At 43.8% G+C, this 21,687-nt stretch overlaps 1 protein-coding gene across 2 annotated transcripts in view; it reads right to left on the reverse strand.

The window, feature by feature from the left end:
• The window catches only part of LOC144807916 (uncharacterized), a 503,122-nt gene that overhangs the window by 147,142 nt on the left and 334,293 nt on the right, over positions 1-21,687 (reverse strand). For both annotated transcript variants that reach the window (XM_078673509.1, XM_078673507.1), the window contains one exon: positions 4,976-5,035. In XM_078673509.1, coding sequence (XP_078529635.1) covers positions 4,976-5,035 — 60 coding nt within the window. The remainder of the gene's footprint in view (positions 1-4,975; positions 5,036-21,687) is intronic.

Below are 21,687 nucleotides of genomic sequence, written 5' to 3' on the forward strand. Positions count from 1 at the left end.
CTAAACTCTTGTCTTAGCCAATGCTTGTTTTAACTTAGCACAGGTTGCTTCGCTACTTCAACTCTGAAAACGGACTTGCTTGTCACTGGATTCACAGATGACTGAACACTGTATTAGCGCGATGCACATCAGTTCCTGCGCTAGAGAAATAATTTAGCAGACCTTACTGTCTTTTCAGCGGGGAAGGAATTCGGTGGTTCAAGATCCTCAGCCGTCATCTGACGCAGCAAACCTTTACCAGGGCTCCCGGCTGACGGGAGACGGAAGGAAGCGGAACACGCGATCTCACAGGAGATCTCGAAGCAATTGTACCTTTCGCAATAACAGGGAAAGGACTTCAGTATTTAAGGGGCAAAAATACTCTCAGAAGGGCCCAGACTAGAGGGACAGGAATAAATCAGAACAACGACGACGCCGTCTCGGAATCAGTTGCGCTCCTCAAGACAGCAACGAGAGACGAAGCGTCAGCCGTTGGCAGGGAAACCTTTTTAAAGCCTCGGCCACGAGCCTTCAGCGCGAGCTCGTTTCCTGATGTCACTTAACACCAGAGCCCACACGCGCCTCTCTCCATTGAGCGCACAATCTAGACAGTTACTTAAAACGCCACAAATAAACAAGCATTGTCAAATGCAAGATTTAAAAATGTGCTTAACTTACAAGAATCAAATTATAGATTTACAGAACGCTTTCAAGATACAATTTTTGTTTCATATTTCCTAACCCTTAAAGGACTCTTTAGGAATTCACAGAACATTTACAATATTTACAGAATTATCTCAGAAATCAAGTGAGACGACCGGTAATACCCCTAACAGCCAAATCTGAATGTAACTCCGCAGACTAAAATTTCAGTCTTTTTTTTATTAATCCGATAGCCACCTAAGGCTTCGAATTCTTCAAAAAGTTGTAAAACAAAAGTCTGAGATTGAATATCCGGTTTAATTAATAACATAATATCATCAGCGTAAAGTTTGATTTTGTCCATAGAAGTAATCGGGGGAGCAATATTCTCAGAGTTACGAATTGTTGCAGCTAACGGCTCAATAAAAAAAGCAAAAAGAATAGGGGACAAAGGGCAACCTTGCCTGGTGCCTCGCTGAACCATCACTGTACCTACCATTACTGAATTAATAATTATATTGGCTTTAGCACCCGTGTATAAATTTTGAATTAAACTAATAATTTGTGGCGGAATTCCAAAGTGTGCTAAAATAGCGAATAATGTTGTCCAAACCACCAAATAAAAAGCTTTTTCTGCGTCTCAAAAAAAAATTAAAGCAGGAATTTTTTTATCTGAAAATAATCCAAAGCTTCAATCAAAAAGTGAGTATTGGTGACTAGTTGACGGACCGCAATAAAGCCATTTTGATCGGAGTGGATAAGACCCGCCGCAATAGTGTTAAAGCGAGTTGATAGTAATTTAGTAGTGATCTTATAGTCGGTGTTCAGTAATGTGATAGGCCTATAAGAGTTAGGGTCTTTAGGGTCTTTACCCTTCTTCAAAAAGCTAACAACCGTGCCTACACCAAAATAATCTGGAACTTGCCCGCCACCCAGCATAGAGTTTAATAATGAAAGTAATAAATCAGAAAAAGAGGTAAAAAAACTTTTAAAAATTCAGCGGGAAGGCCATCAGGGCCACAGGCCTTACCACTTGGTAAGTCCTTGACCACCAGTTCTAATTCAGCCATAGAAAATGGACTCATCATTACTTCCTGTTCCAATTGTGAAAGAAGAGGCAATTCATATCTACCTAAAAATTTAGTGAGTTTTGAGTGCTCTATATTTTGATGTTTACTATATGTCTGTTGATAATGAGAGAGCATTATAGTACCGATTGCTGCAGACTCTGATGTCTCTATGTGTGTAGTCGGGCAGATTACCGAGCGGATCTGATTCGCAGCGGCTTGTTCTTTCGCCTGCCAGGCTAAAAATTTACCGGTAAAATTGCTCTCCTCATAAATTTTCTGAGATTGTCTTCGGAACTGCTCTTCACTTTGTGTGAAAAAAATGTGCACTAAGTTCACGTTTTAGTTCGTATAATTTACTTTGGACGGCGCTAGAAGAATCAGATTGCCGTAAAAAAGTTAAGGTATGTATTTTTTGATATAATAAATTTCTAGCTTGTTTAATAGCAAGCCACTCCGCTGCATCCTTTCTTATTATGATGCCACGAATAAAAGCTTTCATTGAGTCCCAGTTGATGTAAAGAGGGGCTGTATCAGAATTGCGTATTATAAACTCTGAAATCTCCAGTTTTAAAAGGAAATCCAGTTATCATCCTGTAAGTATGTCTTATTAAATAGCTATCTTTTAGGAGTTCTAATATCTTCGCCAGCCGCAAATTCAATAGCTAACATCGCATCGTCTGAAAACCCATTATAAAAAAACTTTGATAAGAAAATTTTAATTGCCTGGAGGCCAAGAAAAAGTCAATTCAAGAAGAAGATTTATGTCTCCCCGATCAACAAGTAAAATTTTTTTTGTGGATTTTTTAGGCGCCAAGGGTCGCAGAGATCTAATACTGTTGTATTATGAATAATAGATCTTCGTGATTTGGGTTTCAGTTGTCATTTAGGGGGAATGGTCGAATCCAATTTTATGTCCATAAGAATGTTAAAGAAAATCTCCCCCAATAACTATGTCTCCTTTAACCATAAGTAATGATTGAAAGAAACCCTCATAAATTTGAGGGCAATCATCAACTGGGGCATAAAAACAAACAAAAGTAATCGGCTTGTACCTATTTTTCACTAAACATGTGACCCAGCACCAGCGTCCAGCACCCCCATCTTCAAACTGAAGAATATCCCGATCTAGATTCCGATTTATAAAAAGAGCAACTCCTCGTTGAGATTCTACAGAGCATGAAAACCCAAGATATGAAGCCCACAATTTAAACCTAGAAAAAACGCCAATTTTTGCGGCGGCGATATGAGTTTCTTGCAGCATCATAACTGCCGGATCCTCTATTTTATCCCAAAGTTCTATCGCTCGCATTTTTTTCCTAATATTTAGCCCATTAACATTAAAAGAAATTATTTTAAGCCCCCTACTAGACATTTTGAACAAACAATTTGTGCAAGAGAAAAACATTTTTTCCAAACATAATCATGTATCCTTCCTGTCCAATTAATTTTCCATCTCTACCCAAAAACACTTCAATTTTTCCCCTTTTTTCCCCAAGCAAAACCAATGACCCCCCCCAACATCCTGTACCCAGCCCTGTGGCCCTGCTCTATGCTTCCTCCTCCCCACCACTCTAGCCACCAGGTACTAACCCCTAACATAGAGGTGCCTTGTTATTGCACCCCTTAACCCCATGGCTTCCTTATTCCTATTCTGCCCCCCCCTCCATTCAGCAAAAAGTTTTAAATAAAAACAGACAAAAGAATGCGGGCGTCCCGCCCCAGATAATGAATAGAGGAACACAGAAATCAAATCAAATCAAAGAGTCATATTTAGCCCTGTGGAATCCGACCAAGCAGTTCCCGTGCTTCATCCACATCAGAGAACATATAGAATCTGCCATTGACAAAAACTTTTAACTTTGATTGTTGCGCAATCGTAGCTTGTGTGCCTTTATCTTTGAATACCTGAAGGATCTTAACAAATTCCTTTCTCCGCTTAGCAGCAGCAGCGGACATATCCGAAAAGATCTGGCATTTAGTAGTAGGATTGGCAGCAAATTGTCTTTCTTTAAAAGCTACGGAAAGGATTGTTTCTTTAACAGGCACATCTGAAAAGTTCACCAGGATGGCGGAACTTGTATGACAAAAATGTTATCAGCTTGGAGTTAAACATGTATATGTTTGGCGCAGATAGATGTTGAAAGGAATATCTAGTGTTAGAACTAGGCAAAAAACATGAAATACAGTAAAACAATAGTGATGTTTTAAATCAGCAGAAAGCCGTTGTGTAAGGATGTCTTCTATATTCATTATTAGCACAAATGAATGCACTTTGAGCATGGTCACAAATATGTCAAAAAAATAAATCTATTTAGGACAAATATCGTAGAGATGAAGTTTAATTGTCTCTCAATTTGTATTTGCAAAAAAGTGTGAATTGAGAGAGAATATCAGAAGAGAGAATGATGAGAGAGAATGATGCTCATTTCTGTGAATGCCTGATGTCTAGAGAGTAGGTGGATCAAATTGACTGTGATCATTGTTGGTTGGGGTCTCAATGTAGATAGGGGCTTCCATGTATTTCTGAAATAACATCTTTTATATTGCTTAGCATCAGCATCTTGTTGTCAGGAATCATAGAAAATATGCTAACAACCCCCTGTACAATTTCATCATAACGAGTGTAGGGCAGAAGAAAGACAAATTGTTACAAGAAAAGGGCAAGTGAATTACCTTGGAAGGCTCTAGTCAGACAAAGAGCTCTAAAGATGACCGCATAAGATGATGCAGAAGTTAGCGGTCCAGGTGTTTTCCCTATGAGCGCTCGAGAGCAGAGACTTGAGTGAAGCGCATGCGCAACCGTCATTACAGCGCCCTTCACTAAAGAATTCTGGCAGTTAGTGTCTCTTCAGAGATACTCCTCAGTTTTTGTGTATTAGTATAGTGTTTGAGGGAAAGTTTTCTGTTGTGCTTGTGCATCGTAAGTTTAGGGTAGTGTCTGGCCGTTGGTCGATGATACTGTTAATATTCAGGTAGCTTTGCTCAGAGAAAATTAGTTTTAATTAAACTAATATCCCATTCAGAGCCTAACGGCTAGGGCGCTCGACCTCGGACCTGGGGAACTGGGTTTGAGTCTCGGTAACAACGCCAAAACCTGTGATTCTGGGCAAATAACTTAATCTCCCAGTGCCTAAAATGAATGTGTGTCCTCATGTAACGTAACTGGTGCTATGTAAAGAGCTCTGATACCCGATTCGGTTCAGTTCTAGTTCGCGCTATATAAAACTCTGCAAAAGAAAAAAAAAAAGCTTTCGGATATCTCCCCTTCTCAACTGACAACTTACTCGCTGTTCCAGAAGACTCTTTCATCCTGTCTTGTTCGGCTTCAGCAGCTGAGCAAGTATCTGAAAGGAAAAAAAAAGAACCAATGATTAAAAATACTGATAAGTCTTGATGTACATTTATATATTGAAATAACAGTGCCAAGCGCATGTGATGTGTCCTGGAGCTAGCGCGGTAAATCTCGGTGCCGCGTATATATTTACACTCGGGACACACTCGTTTGGTTGCTGCGTGGCTCCCAACTAGCTTTGCCGGCCACGCCTTCTTTATTTATTGAGCTGGCGCGTGACGACACGCGCCATCGCTAGCGTGACCTCGCCGGCGCGGGTAGACTGCACCGCTACCATGCGCCGGAGGACACTACATTCCTTCTAACCTTTATTGAACAAAAAACAAAAACAAATAGAATGCAATGGAAATAACATGGATCTGTTAAAAGTCACTAGAATTCCAATCTCTGGGCGATCACACCAGGAAATCAGCCAGCCGGGACGATGGTGCAGGATTCTTGCACAACCCATACCTGGATTGCTCTCCCTGGGACGATGGCACAGACGGTGTCATTCCTGGCGGGGTTCCTCTTGCCTGGGATCTTACCGGAGAGCTCGGAAGGCTCTCCCCCGGAGTTGCTGGCAGCAGCTGAGTGTCCTGGTTCATTGGATTCTCATTTTCAAAGGAGTACTGCCCTTGTGGTTCAAAACCGTCTTCCTCTGTCGGTTGACTTTGCCTGGTCCTGGAGTGCTCTGGTTCCTGTCGAGCTGGTGTCCCGGGGTATACCTTCTTGAAGATGGAGATGTTGCGAGGGACTACTTCTGTTCCCCTCTGGGCCGTCACCATGGTGACAGTTCGGTGGAGAACTGTCCAAGGCCTGTGCTCGAACTAAAGTCGGAATTTGCTCCCTAGATATCTATCCTTGATGTACACACTGTCGCTTACTTGAATTTCGGACTCCTTGGCCCGTCTCTGAGTACTGGCTTGGTCATTGGTGTTGGTCTGGTTAGCCAGGGTCTTCTCCGCGTCCACTTGGGCTGGGGTTCAGCTTGGGTGACTCGGGATAGTGCCTCTCACCACTCGGCCCATGGTTACCGGCCCTGGTGCTGCTTCAGTGGTGAGGTGGGTGTCAGCCGGTATTCCCTCAAGAAACTGTAGATGGCCCTTTCCAGTGGGGACCCGTCAGCATGCGCAATGCGTATTGTCTTGTTGAGCGTGCACATAAATCTCTCCACCTTCCCGTTGGCTTGTGGCCAGCGTGGAGTTACCTTCCTGTGGTGGATTCCCCAGCTCTTTAGGTAGTCCACGAATTCCTGTCCCTGGAATGGTGGGCCGTTGTCGATTTTGACCACCTCAAATATTCCGTGCGTGGCAATAGTTTTCTCGAACTTGGCGATGACCTCGGTGGCTGTCTGACTTCCGACAATCTCCACTTCTGGATACTTTGTAAAGTCGTCGATGATCACTAGTGCATACCGCTCATCGGGGAGGTGTCCAAAATCTGCACTTACACACTCCCACGGCCTTTGGGGGTTGTCTTCTGTGATGATTGGGTGTGGGCCATCTGGCTGCCCTGCGGCTTGACACCTGTTCTACCATAGCGTCCATTCCGGGGAACCATACCTTGGCCCTCAGCCGGCTTTTGGTCTTTACCATCCTTGGTGTCCTCGATGTGCCAGGTCTATGGCTTGCTGGGCCGGGCTAAATGACATCACCAGTCGCGGTCCCGTAGTAGGCAGCCTCGGCTGTCGATGGACAGTTCATCCTTTACCCGCATCATTGCCTCTAGTAACGCTTTGGCTTGCGGTTTCCGTCTGCTCAGGGTGGCTTGAACAGGGCGCCAGTCATTTGTTTGGACGGCGTCAACGGCCAGTTGTAGGCATTCATCTCCCTGGGTGGCTTCGACAATGGCTTCGAGGCTCATGGGCAGAGGCCGTGACCTTTCCAGTACGAGCCGGACATTCTCTTCAGTGTCCTCTGCATCCTCCCTTTCCGCTTTTGTGGCTGCTCGGGGAGTCTCGAGAGGTAGTCCGTGGGATTTGATGAGCACGGTTTGTACTCCACCCGATAGTCGTATCCTTGCAACTGAAGTATCCACTTCTCGATCCTCGGTAGCGGTTTGGATACTGAACCTTGAAACAGAGGTATGAGTGGTTTGTGGTCAGTGGATACTGTGAAGGAATGGCCATATACATAGACATGAAAATGAAGGCAGGCCCAGTGGATGGCGATTGCCTCCCTCTCTATTTGCGAATATCTCCGCTCTGTGTCCGTTAGAGAACGGCTGGCATACGCTATGGGTGCCCATTCTCCATTGCTCTGTAGCTGGGTTAGGACTGCCCCTAGTACATAGGGGCTGGCGCCCACTGCAACGTTGGTGGATCTAGCAGGATCGAAATAGGACAGGGTTGTGTCCGCCGATAGGGCTGATTTCGTGGCTTTGAATGCCTGTTCCTGTTCCGGGCCCCACTGCCACGTAGTGGTGGACTTTGTCAGCTCCCTGAGGGGTTTCGTGAGATTGGAGTAGTCCGCAGAAGTTCACCATCCCCAGGAAGCTCCTTACTTCCGAGATGTTTGAAGGGGCTGGGGCTTCTTGGACGTCCCTCACTTTGTCGGGGTCCGGTGCTATTACTTCATCGGATAATGTGTAGCCAAAGAAGCTGATCTTGTTTTTCAAAAACTGACACTTCTCCCGGTGTAAGGTCAGACCAGATTCCTTGATCCTTTGGAGGACTCCTCTCAGTATCTAATGGTGATCTTCTATAGATGATGCGTAGATGAGTAAATCATCACTCACATTTAGAACTCCTGGGAGTCCGCTGAGGACCTTTACGGATGGTGTTTTTTCAACACCTCCGCGGCACTCGAGATTCTAAAATTGAGGCCTTGGTATCTTCTGAGGCCTACAGCGCTTGGAGAAGGTGGTTATGTATCAAGAGTCCGGATGTAGTGGTAGTTGGTGATAACCGGACCGGAGGTCCATCTTTGAGAACCATCTTGCGCTGTTCAATTCTCCCAGTATGTCATCAATAGTTGGGGTTAGGTGCCGTTCCCTCTTCACCGCTGCATTAGGAAGGCGCATGTCCACACAGATGCGGACTTGCCCCGGCTGCTTCGGTTTCTGGGCCACTACAATCGGGGACACCCAGGGGGTGGGCCCGCTGACCTTTTCGATAATACCTTGTTTCTCCAATGCCTCTAGCTCTTCTTCCACCTTCTTCCTCAGGTGGAACGCGATGCGCCTATGTCTCAGTGCCACTGGTTGGACTGACGGGTCAATATGGAGGGAGGCTTCCTTCCCTTTCCGGCAACCAATGCCTTTGAAGATGTCTCTGAACTCTTCCATGATGGCCTCTAGTTCTTCTTCTAGTACCTCCATGGCAAACGATATGAGCCTCAGCTCTTCCGCTGACTGCCCACTGAGTAGCATGCCGCTGCCTTCTTTCGTAACATACACGGTGGTGGGGATTTTAAGGCTCTGTTGTTGCAGTTCGGTCTTGAAACATCCTATCAGCGGAATAGGTGTCTTCTGGCCATACGCAAACACTCTGATTCTTGCTTTGCGTAGGGGGGGGCGGTTGCTCAACTGGTTGTACACATTAGCGGCCATCAGCTCAATGGATGTCGATGGTGGCTCTCACCTCCTGCTGTGAATTTTTATTCGGCATTTTGGAAGATGTTGCTTCTTCCATCGCGGCTGGTCAATCGCGAACACATAATGGACCGGGTAATCGCCTGTGTCGTGATCCATGTCCTCGCTGTCTTGTTCCTCTACTACTGCTTGAGCAGCTTCTTTCTTTGCTTTCGCTGACCGGCATACCGCCGCGTAGTGGTTCATCCATCCACATGCACTGCACTTCTTTCCTTTCACCGGGCAGTCCTGCATGTGGTGGGGCGGGCCTCCGCAGTACCCACATTCTTTCCGCTTATCCGGCTGTTTCTTCCCGGCATGTTGGCGCGCTTTTGACCTCACCACATTTGCCTTCTCCGCCACGTTGACCTGCTCCGTTTTGACGGGCCGATGGAGGGCTGCTTCCATGTAGGAGGCTCTGGTCTGCGACAGTTCTTTGGAGTGGCCTAGGGTGAGGATGTCTGCTAGTGGCTTACCGTCTTCCTGGAGGATGGTGACTCTGAGCTTGGATGAGTAGCACCCTTTGATTATCTGCCCTCGGATTTCTTCCTGTTCATCATGGAATCCGCACGTGCTAGCCAACTCTTTTAACCTTTTGTGAAAAGCATCCAACAACTCCTCTGCTTCCTGTTTGGCCTGGCGAAAGATGAAGCGCTCATAGTCTCTGTTCGCCATCGGTTCAAAATGCACGTTTAGGGCATTGAGGAGGGTGTGATATGTCTTGGGCGTAGCTTCCACCAAGGTTTTGTAGATACGGTGGATGTCTTTGCCTCCTAGATGGAGAAGTAGAGCTCTGCGCCTTTCACGGTCTGTGCCAGCCCCTTCGAAGTAGATCTGGAGATGATCAGTCCAGTCTCTCCATCGCAGAGCAAGGGACGATGGAGACCCATCCACCACAAATGGCTCAATGGCGGGGATCGACGCCATCTTGGCGTATGCGTGAATGCTCTTCGTGGCACGTGCGCTGCTCCCTTCTTGGGCGTGCCGGTATTGGCCTGGCCGAGGGCGGTTACGATGTCGGGACTGGCCTGCACTCCCACACGCCCTAGAGGCTGTCTCTTACTCACTTCACTCCTCTTATCCTCAGATGCCAGCTCGTGGGGCCTGGATCTGGGTGCAGTATGGATGCTCTTCCCTCAGCAAGGTCCTCACAGAGACAACAGGGAACGCCTCAGCTGCAGCATGCCAGTCTGGGGGCCCCACAGCAGGTGGCCTGGAGGTAAGGCATGGAACCGTGTGTGCAGGGCATGTACCACCTTGAAAGTGCACCACCAGTCAGTGGAGGCACACCAAGCACAGCATGGGGTATTTTAGCACCTCGTCGCCAGTGTGATGTGTCCTGGCGCTAGAACAGTAAATCGCGGCGCCGCGTATATACACTTGGGACACACTTGTTTGGTTGCTGCGTGGCTCCCGAATAGCTTTGTCGGCCACGCCCTCTTTATTTATTGAGCTGGCGCGTGACGACACGCGCCAGCGCTAACGTGACCTCGTTGGCGCGGGTAGACTGCACCGCTACCCTGCGCCGGAGGGCACTACAAAGCAGTCTATATTTTACTGAAAAATCTGATTTAGAAAATAATAAGTCTAGAGTTTTTTCCTTAAAGGAGATTAAGAAAAAAATAATCTAATATACTGTTATTTTTTGGTATGTCATATTGTAAATGCAACTTGCAGCGTTATAGCCAGAGTCGAATTTTGTCTGTCTGAGCGTATATAGAATCTATAGAACAATGATACCTCCTAAGAGACACTAGAAGAGTAGCTACGTTTGTTCTCTCGAGGGTAGGTGTAGAGGTGTTTATATCTAGAGGTAGAAGATAGTTAGTCAGATTAGAACAAGTGTATACAATGCTAATGGTTGCTTTTCTTACATGGTGCAAAACAAATCATCAGAAAAGAAACATAAAAACTCTTCTGAGGATGATTCATACTATCCAGGAGAGAGGACGAGGCAGACTCTTCTGCTGTTTATCTTTTGTATTTATCCACTTCCCCTTTCTCCTTTTGGGACTTTTGGGACTTTTTTACTCCTGTAAAAATTAGTGGGGGTTGAGGAGACACCCAGGAGGCGCATTGGGACCCAGATTCAATTCTGCTTCTGTGAATTCTTGGTAACTATAGATTGATCTTGACACTTGTCTAATGTTGTCGGAATGTAACATAGTTCGCCATGAGGATTTGTACGAATGACAGGAACTAAGATTCGGACCAAATTTGTATCTAACATAGTTCTGTGTATACATATGTGGAGTACATACATTAATTGTGGGATACATAATCAAGATCCTTATTTTCAGTCATTCTAACATTTTGAAATATGATCCTACTGTTCAACACTAATTTTATCTGCAGACACAATTATGTTTTTTTCACAATGTATCATAGGTGTGAATTTGGACACTACCACAGACATACTAACCTCACTTTCCAATACGGCTGCTACCTTTCCTTGTTTCTTCTTTAAGTTTCCTGGCTCAGTCCTACTTCTATTTCTGAACCCCTGATATTCACATTAGCTGAGCACGCAGCATTTGTTGACATTCACTCCACCCGATACAGACTTTGGGAGACCACATTAGACTTACTAGGTAAGCCCTGCATGATGTTTGGCACTGCTCGTGCTCAAATGTCTGGCACAAATGGGTCTAGTTGTCACTCAGACTTCAACTGTCATAGGGGCATATTATCAAGACAAGAGATAAAATTATCGCCGCTTTATCGACAGAAAACTGCCAATAAAGCGGCGATAATGGGCTTGATAATATGCTTTATGGAATTCCAATCGAAGCCCATGTTATATGTCTTCACATCTAACATGGGCTTCGATTGGAATTCCATAGAGCATATTATCAAGACCATTACCGCCGCTTTATCTGCAGTTTTCTGCCGATAAAGCGGCGATAATTTTATCTCCTGTCTTGATAATATGCCCCTCAGTTCTTTGTTTCTCTCATGTATTAATCATAGGCTTATCAAGGTATTACAATGCTTCCTTACTTTTGAAATGATACAGTTATGGATGGTAATACAGGAGCTAACTTCCCAGGTAACTATACTCCAGTGCACTTTAGCTGTAATTACATCTTTTTTACATTTTAACTTCAGTTTTTTAAGGCTTAGCTTCATCCTGGGTCTTTTCCTCTAGTCTTATATGAGTACAAATATATATATATATATGTATAGTTATAGTTATAACTATAACTATATAGTTATAGTTAGGACCTAGTTTCTATAGGAAATCCGCAACATTCTATTGGGAATAACTTTGGCGTCGGTGGATGAATCTTTGTGAATGTCTCAAAGAAGATGGCCCGTTACGCTCCGCTCCTTCCCTGAAAGTGTCGGGGGGGGATTCGTGAAGCGGGGGCCGAGAAAAAAGGGGGGTCCCAAAATGCGTTTTCCCCATGTTAATTTCCATAGGACGATTAGACACGACTACAGCCCGAACCGCTGAACGGAATGACTCCAAACTTGGCAAAATGGTATGGACTGGTACGCAGTAGGGCCTTTTCCATATTTGGTTAAAATTGCTCCAGTGGTTTTTCAGAAAATTAACTTCCAAAAAATGTATATATCTATATGCGCGCTTCGAGCGCTTTGGGTACGCGTACCGGTAAGCGCAACCGGCGTGCCATGGAAGTGCGCGAGCGGAAAGCTGATTGGCTATCGGGTGTCTGTAAACATTCCAAATGGTCCAGAGAGTCCGCCATCTTGTGTCTCGGAAGAACCGAGACACAATAGGTGAAAAACAAAAGGGGAAAACATTAAAAGGGGGCAGGGTAGAGACCCCCTCACCTCCTAGGTTTTCTAATGGGGGCCTAGAAGAACCACGAAGAGCAAAAAAACTATTATTTTTTTTTGTGAAAATTTCGTGGACTACGCTCAGAGCACGTTTACATGTATGCTTACATGTGCGTTTACCTGTACGCGAAAATTCAACACTGAAAATTAGGGTGCATGCTTCTGTTTTTTGAAAGAAGTAATTCTAATGGTTGAGAAAAAGTCATTGAAAGAAACATTGCACAGGATAAGCTGGTATATTGAGAAGTCAAACACCCTTGCTGGGTTCATTTGCAACATATTATGATGAACTTTTCACCTGTTTGCTCAGTTAGGTGATGTGTTGAGTGTTACCATGGTAACAGGCAGAAAGAGCAGTTGGGGGGATGGGTGAATATTATGTGAGTTTGAAAGTGTTGAAATGTACAACCAATTAAAATGTTAGTTTGGTTTTGAATTTGTGTGGGAAGAGATTTGATTGGTTATACACAGGCATATGTGTGAAAAGTAAGAGGGAATCAGGGCCATTTTGAGGTTCCAGTGTCTGAGGTGCATTTCAGAGATTCTGCTTAAGAAAATCTGGTGTGTGGGACTGACACTGTACTAAATCTTCAAAAGCATTTTTAAAGGTGAGTAATGATGCATTTAATATAGATAGAGTGCTGTATGCACTATGGGGAAGATTAACAAGCATATTGCGCTTCTTTATTCTTGCATAGTGTCTCATGTTTTTTTTGTAAGGCTGGTAAAATAATTAATGGTGCATATTGGAAATGTATTTTGGAAATGAGTCAGGTTTCTGCACTGTAATGTAGTGCTTATTTATATGGGCTGTGCTCTGTCTTTTAAATGATTTATTGTGGTACATGTTTTTAGGTAAAATGATTGTTTTTAACATTTTTAACTAGGATCACACTGAGTGTCTGTTTAAATTAAAGAATTATATTTGGACTTTCTTATAATGTCTCCTCACAATTTGCATCTGTCTGCTTATAGGGTACTGTTTCTTTTTGCATTGTGTATCATGTTTGTTTGTAATGCTGGCAAAAATGAATGGTGCATATTGGAAATGTATTTTGGAAATGAGTCAGGTTTCTGCATTGTAAAGTAGTGGTCATTTATATGGGCTGTGCTCTGTGTCTTAAACGATTTACTATGCTAAATGTTTTTTGGTAAAATGTATTGCTTTAACATTTTTGACTAGGATCACACTGAGTGTCTGTGTAAATTAAAGAATTATATTTGCACCTTTTTCTATAATGTCACCTGTATCTCCTCACAGTTTGCATCTCTTTGCTTATAGGGTACTCTTTTTTTAAGATTGTTTCTCATGCTTTCATTCAATGCTGGTATAGAGATACTGCTGTAAAATGGAAATGTATTTTCTGACTGCACAAGCCCTCTCCCTCTGCCTGTACCATTTCACCCTCTGCTTTGTCACCCTCTTCTTGCGTCATTTCTTCTTCTGCCTGTGCCATCTCACTCTTTGTCTGTGCCATCTCACTCTCTGTCTCCGCCATCTCTCCCACTGCCTGCGTCATGTTACCCTGTGCTGGCGCCATCTCTCCCTCTGCCTGCGCTATCTGCCGCGTGCCTGCATTATTTATCCCCTCTGTCTGCACCATGTCTCTTTTGCCTGAACCATCTCTCTCTTTGCATGTGTCATCTCACTTTCTGCCTACACCATCTCTCTCTTTGCGTGTGTCATCTCACTCTCTGCCTGCTGCACCATCTCCCCTCAGCCTGCATCATGTCTCCCTCCACCTGCGTCATCTCTCTCTTTGCGTGTGTCATCTCACTCTCTGCCTGCACCATCTCTCTCTTTGCGTGTGTCATCTCACTCTCTGCCTGCGCCATCTCTCTCTTTGCATGTGTCATCTTACTCTCTGCCTGCACCATCTCTCTCTTTGAGTGTGTCATCTCACTCTCTGCCTGCGCGATCTCACCCTCTGCCTGCATCATGTCTCTCTCCACAAGCGTCATCTCTCTCTTTGCGTGTCATCTCCCCTCTGCCTGCATCATGTCTCCCTCCGCCTGCGCCATCTCTCTCTTTGCGTGTGTCATCTCAGTTTCTGCCTGCACCATCTCTCTCTTTGAGTGTGTCATCTCACTCTCTGCCTACGCCATCTCACCCTCTGCCTGCATCATGTCTCCCTCCATCTGCGCCATCTCTCTCTTTGCGTGTGTCATCTCACTCTCTGCCTGCACCATGTCTCTCTTTGAGTGTGTCATCTCACTCTCTGCCTGCGCCATCTCTCTCTTTGCCTGCATCATGTCTCCTCTGCCTGCATCATGTCTCCCTCCACCTGCGCCATCTCTCTCTTTGCGTGTGTCATCTCACTCTCTGCCTGCACCATCTCTCTCTTCGAGTGTGTCATCTCACTCTCTGCCTGCGCCATCTCTCTCTTTGCCTGCATCATGTCTCTCTCCACCAGCGTCATCTCTTTCTTTGCGTGTGTCATCTCCCCTCTGCCTGCATCATGTCTCCCTCCACCTGTGCCATCTCTCTCTTTGCCTGCATCATGTCTCCCCTCTGCCTGCATCTTGTCTCCCTCCACCTGCGCCATCCCTCTCTTTGAGTGTGTCATCTCCCCATTGCCTGCATCATGTCTCCCTCTGCCTGCATCATGTCTCTCTCCACCAGCGTCATCTCACTCTCTGCCTGCTCTATCTCTCTCTTTGCGTGTGTCATCTCACTCTCTGCCTGCACCATCTCTCTCTTTGAGTGTGTCATCTCACTCTTTGCCTGCATCATGTCTTTCTTCACCAGCGTCATCTCTCTCTTTGCGTGTGTCATCTCTCTCTTTGCGTGTGTCATGTCTCTCTCCACCAGCGTCATCTCTCTCTTTGTGTATGTCATCTCCGCTCTGCCTGCATCATGTCTCCCTCCACCTGAGCCATCTCTCTCTCTTTGAGGGGAGATGACACACGCAAAGAGAGAGATGACACACGCAAAGAGTGAGATGACGCGGGTGGAGAGAGACATGATGCAGGCAAAGAGTGAGATGACACACGCAAAGAGAGAGATGGCGCAGGTGGAGGGAGACATGATGCAGGCAGACGGGAGATGACACACGCAAAGACAGAGATGACACACGCAAAGAGAGAGATGGCGCTGGTGGAGAGAGACATGATGCAGACAAAGAGTGAGATGACACACTGAAAGAGAGAGATGGCGTAGGTGGAGAGAGACATGATGCAGGCAGAGGGGAGATGACACACGCAAAGAGAGAGATGACACATGCAAAGAGAGAGATGACGCTGGTGGAGAGAGACATGATGCAGGCAAAGAGAGAGATGGCGCAGGCAAAGAGAGAGATGACGCGGGTGGAGAGAGACATGATGCAGGCAGAGGGTGAGAGGGCGCAGGCAGAGAGTGAGATGACACGCGCAAAGAGAGACATGGTGCAGGCAGAGAGTGAGATATTACACGTAAAGAGAGAGATGACGCATGCAAAGAGAGAGATGGTGCAGGCAGAGAGTGAGATGACACACGCAAAGAGATAGATGACACACGCAAAGAGAGAGATGACGCAGGTAGAGGGAGACATAATGCATGCAGAGGGTGAGATGATGCAGGCAGAGTGAGATGACACATGCAAAGAGAGAGATGGTGCAGGCAGAGAGTGAGATGTCACACGCAAAGAGAGAGATGACACACGCAAAAAGAGAGAGATAGTGCAGGCAGAGAGTGAGATAACACACGCAAATAGAGAGATGACACACGCAAAGAGAGAGAGATGGTGCAGGCAGAGAGTGAGATGATACACGCAAAGAGGGAGATGACGCAGGTAGAGAGTGAGATGATATACGCAAAGAGAGAGATGGTGCAGGCAGAGAGTGAGATGATACACGCAAAGAGAGAGATGGCGCTGGTGGAGAGAGACATGATGCAGGCAGAGGGTGAGATGGCGCAGGCAGAGAGTGAGATGACACACGCAAAGAGAGAGATGACGCAGGTGGAGAGAGACATGATGCAGGCAGAGGGTGAGATGACGCAGGCAGAGAGTGAGATGACACTCGCAAAGAGAGAGATGACACAGGTAGAGAGTGAGATGATATACGCAAAGAGAGAGATGGTGCAGGCAGAGAGTGAGACGATACACGCAAAGAGAGAGATGACGCTGGTGGAGAGAGACATGATGCAAGCAGAGGGTGAGATGGCGCAGGCAGAGAGTGAGATGACACACGCTAAGAGAGAGATGACGCAGGTGGAGAGAGACATGATGCAGGCAGAGGGTGAGATGGTGCAGGCAGAGAGTGAGATGACTCACGCAAAGACAGACGTGGTGCAGGCAGAGAGTGAGATGTCACACGCAAAGAGAGAGATGACACATGCAAAGAGAGAGATGGTGCAGGCAGAGAGTGAGATGACACACGCAAAGAGAGAGATGACACACGCAAAGAGAGATATGGTGCAGGCAGAGAGTGAGATGATATACGCAAAGAGAGAGATGGTGCAGGCAGAGAGTGAGATGATACACACAAAGAGAGAGATGATGCTGGTGGAGAGAGACATGATGCAGGCAAAGAGTGAGATGGCGCAGGCAGAGAGTGAGATGACACACGCAAAGAGAGAGATGATGCAGGTGGAGAGAGACATGATGCAGGCAGAAGGTGAGAGGGCGCAGGCAGAGAGTGAGATGACACACGCAAAGACAGAGATGACGCAGGCAGAGAGTGAGATGACACATGCAAAGAGAGAGATGGCGCAGGCAGAGGGTGAGATGATACACGTAAAGAGAGAGATGACACGCAAAGAGAGAGATGACACACGCAAAGAGAGAGATGACGCAGGTGGAGAGAGACATAATGCAGGGAAAGAGAGAGATGACACACGCAAAGAGCGAGATGACGCAGGTGGAGACAGACATGATGCAGGGAGAGAGTGAGAAGACACACGCAAAAAGAGAGATGACGCAGGCAGAGACTGAGATGACACACGCAAAGAGAGAGATGACGCAGGTGGAGAGAGACATGATGCAGGCAGAGGGTGAGATGACACACGCAAAGAGAGAGATGACGCAGGCAGAGAGTGAGATGACGCAAGTGGAGGGAGACATGATGCAGGTAGAGGGTGAGATGGTGCAGGCAGAGAGTGAGATGACACACGCAAAGAGAGAGATGGTGCAGGTAGAGAGTGACATTAATGTTGAAGCTGTTCTGCACTGCCATAAAGTGAGAAACAGCACTCACTGCATGATTTCCTACTCTGGTGAGACACAGTTGCTGTACTATAAACTTACTTATGTTGTAAACTAGTGTTTATATCGTTTAGTTATTGTAATTGCTATGTAGTATGTTAGTAGTGGTCTATAATATGTTCTTTTTTCTTTACAACAAATTGTAATTATCTACAAAAAGAAGAAGCAATATGCCTACTAAATCTGTTCGAAGAAGAAAAATATTAAAAAAGTACTTTTCCAAGAAAACGCAATTACAAGATGTATGTAAAAAACAAAATACGGAGAAAAAGAAGAATGCTCCTGGTAAGACAACAAAGCATTTTATACGGAAATTAACTCAATGTAAAAAAAAGTCAAGATAATGCATAGAAGAAAAAAATGTTTTTGCAACTACAAAGAAAAAAGCAAAGTCCCTGCAAAAATGCAGAAAAAGTTTATGGAGATGATATTGTCTATATTAATAGACGTAAAAATCAGTTCATTGACATTCGTAGGCAAATGTTTTATAACAGAATTGTTTTAAATGTATTAAAAAATGTTAAGAATTGTAAAAGGAAAACAGATATTTACAAGAAAAAGAAAAGTATAGAGAGGATAGTTGATCAGGCTTTTGAAATTAAAAAAATTATATATTTTAGTAATCAATAGAATTCATACACTAGACAAGGTAATCAATGTTTTGAAATCAAAAAGTAAGTGGAAAAGAGTAATTAATGAGACTAATTTTTGTGATGTTTTTTATGGAGAATGGAAGCATAGTTCAAGTTGTGAGCTATTTTTTAATGAAGAGGGTTATTTTCAGGATAATGATTTGGTGCATGCAGTTGACACCAGTGGTCGAGGATATGAAGTGAAGGACAGTTGTCCGATTGAAAAAGAAAAAATTGTGCCTAGAAATGCAGAAGAGATGTTAGCCTATGAAGTTTTAGGGTGACATCCTAAGGCTCCAGTGTACACTTGGAATTGTAGTAGTATTTGTAGTGTGCGACAGGATTCAATTGATTTGTTTCGCAATTTCTTACGTACATATACTAAGAAAAGTCTAAAACTAAAAATTTTAACGTTGCAAGAGTTAGATCCTTGCAGAGTGAGAGAAAAAACAGGTTTGCATGGGCATTCACTGGCTTGTCTTTCTAGAAAAGAGTGTTTTTCATCATTTTAGGATGTTAGCTGTACATCATACTAAAGTGAGGAAATTAGTGAGAAGGTTGTATTATGCAAAAAGTCCAGCACTTAAGCTAAAACAGTTAAACAGTGCTCTTTTGCATGGATCTGTATTAGATGTGAAAAACATTTGTGAAGAAATTGAGTTTAGTTACTTTGGTGAAAAAGAGGGCAGTGCAGAAACTGATACAGTAATAGAAGGTAATGTGGAAGAGAATGTACAGAATTTAAGTACAGAAAATTTTGACCATGAAATTACAAAGTTTAAGGTCATTTCAAGTGAAAGGCCAAATTTTTCTTGTGTGTTTTGTCGATGAACTCATTATTAGAATCAGACTAGGTTAGTTGATTTATATGTAAAAAGTGAAAAGGAAAATAATACTGAGTGGAAGGATTTTGCAACTTATTTGTTGGTAGAGAATTGTTTTGATTTGGGTCCTGATCTGCGTATTTGTAAATATTGTTATAATAAATTAAATGAAAACAAAATGCCTGCTAGAGCTGTACATAATAATCTTGAGTTGGTAAACATTCCTTCTGAATTGATGGATTTAAATATTTATGAGTCTATTCTGATTCAATGTGTGCATCCATTTCAGGCTATTGTTCGCATGGAGCCTAAGACAGGGATCTCGCCTCCTTCAGATTTACAAAGAGGATTAAAGGGAAGAGTTGTTTATTTGCCTATAGATTTAAAGAAAAATGTTGATACAATTGGTGTTGAAAAAGTGAAAGAGGAACCTCTGGTTATTCTAGTTAATGGCATTCCTACAAAAAGTAAGAAAATCTGGCAAGAATTAGTGGATGTTAGGAAAGTCAAAAAGGCAATTTTGTATTTGGTAAAAAAACTACAAAAATGAATATGTAGGGGAAGAGGAAATAACTGTAGAAGAGGACAGTGATTTCTCAGCTGGGCAAATTGAAAAAGTAGATGTGTCTAGAAGTGAAGAAATGTATGAACATTATAGTGTTCATCCTCTGCATTCCAAAGAAGTAATGGGGAATGCTATTGAGTTGTTCCAAATGAAAGAAGTAAAAGGAAGTCCCATTAGTGTATTGGAAGAAAGCTTGGAAGCTCGTTGTTTTCCTCAGTTATTTCCAACAGGTCAAGGTGGTTGATATGGTGACCGATCTGTTCAAATTCCTGCATCTTAATACCGGACTTTAAGATTAAATGCAGAAGATCCAAGGTTTCGCCAATGTATTCCATATCTGTTTCATCTTCTATTTGAGAGTGACTTGTCTGGACTTTCTTATGCAGTGAACCATATACTGAAAAGTGGACTACATCTGCAAAATGTTTCGGCAGGGACTTTATGAATAAAGTCCCACAGCAAGACACTATTTTGGAGTCTCAGCTAATTAATCTCATGGCATGTCAGCGTGGTACCAACGAGTATTGGTACCGTCGTCATGGGGAACTGAAATGTATGCTAAGAAACTTAGGAACTCCTACATGGTTCCTTAGTCTTAACTGTGCTGAGTATGCTTTGGAAGACTTACTTCAATTTCCTCGAGAGGCAAATGCAAACATAGAAAATATAGAATACAAGACACCTGGAGAACTGTGCTCTTTGGATCCAGTTAATGTATGCAGGTATTTCAATCATAGATTTGAAGCTATGATGTCTTTTATCACAAACAAAAACAATCCTCCTCTTGGAGAGGTTTTGGATTTCTTTTGGAGAAAGGAGTATCAAGCAAGAGGTGCTCCTCACATACACATGCTGCTATGGATCAAAGATGCTCCCAAATTTGGAACAGATTCGGATGACACAGTGATGAGTTTTATTGAACTGTATTCTACATGTGTTGTTCCGAAAAGTACAGAAGAAAACAATTTAAGACATCAAGTCTTACGGTTTCAAACCCATCGTTGTGGAAAATACTGTAGTCGAAAGTTCAAATCCAAGGACAAGTTCTACACAAAATGTCGTTTTGGATTTCCACGACCAGTAATATCTAAAGGAAGAGTAAACAATTTGATGTCTTCTTTGCGACATACTGTGACAAGAAAATCACCAAAACATACATACAACTTAAAAAGAAATGAAGAGTCAAAATACATAAATGACTATAACCCAGTCATTTTGTCCATGTGGAATGCTAACATGGATATTCAATATGTTGCTGACAACTCTATTGCTGTGGCTCAATATGTAACGTCTTAAATAACAAAATCAGAAAAGACAGAACTAAAGGAAATGTGGGAAGAAATTTCTCATGAAAAGAGCATAAGAAAGAAATTGTACAGTTACAGTCTGAAGATGTTGTCGCATCGAGAAATTGGAGCATACGAATGTTCAGATTGGTTATCATCAGCAAGTCTATGTGACAAATCTAGAACAATAATTTGGGTGAATCTAGGTCTCGCTGCAACACGAAACCGAGTTTTGAAATCTGTACAAGAAATTGAGTATTTGGCAGAGAAAGAACCTAACAGTACAGATATTTTGAAGACAAACATGTTGGATACATACTATCCAAATAGAAGTAGTCATCTTGAGAATGTTTGTCTCTATGAAGTACTGCAAAGCTATACTTTTAAGAGGAATATTACAGAAGATATCAATAAAGGAGTATATGCTGTAATTGGATGTGAAGGATGTCTGGTGAAACAAAGAAAAGGACATTTGATTAATCATCGCAAATTGAGTTGCGAATCCCCTGACAAAAGGGAATTTTACTATTTAGCTCTTTTGCAACTCTTTAAGCCATGGCGTACAGAAGAGGAACTACTTGGAGATTTTCTCAGTTATGAAGATTCTTACAATGCAAGCAAAAATACTATAGAATGTCCTGCTTTTACTAATTATCTGCAAATGTTGAACGATGAAATACAGCAAGAAGCTACAATTGCAGCAGAGATTGCTAGAGACAGTTCTCAAGACAGTCAGAGTTCTACTTCATTGAGTCAGGATCCACTCGGAGGACCAATTATCCAAAATGAAGCTGCCAC

Source organism: Lissotriton helveticus, chromosome 1_2 (genome assembly GCF_964261635.1).
Source record: "Lissotriton helveticus chromosome 1_2, aLisHel1.1, whole genome shotgun sequence".
Classification (NCBI taxonomy): Eukaryota; Metazoa; Chordata; class Amphibia; order Caudata; family Salamandridae; genus Lissotriton; species Lissotriton helveticus.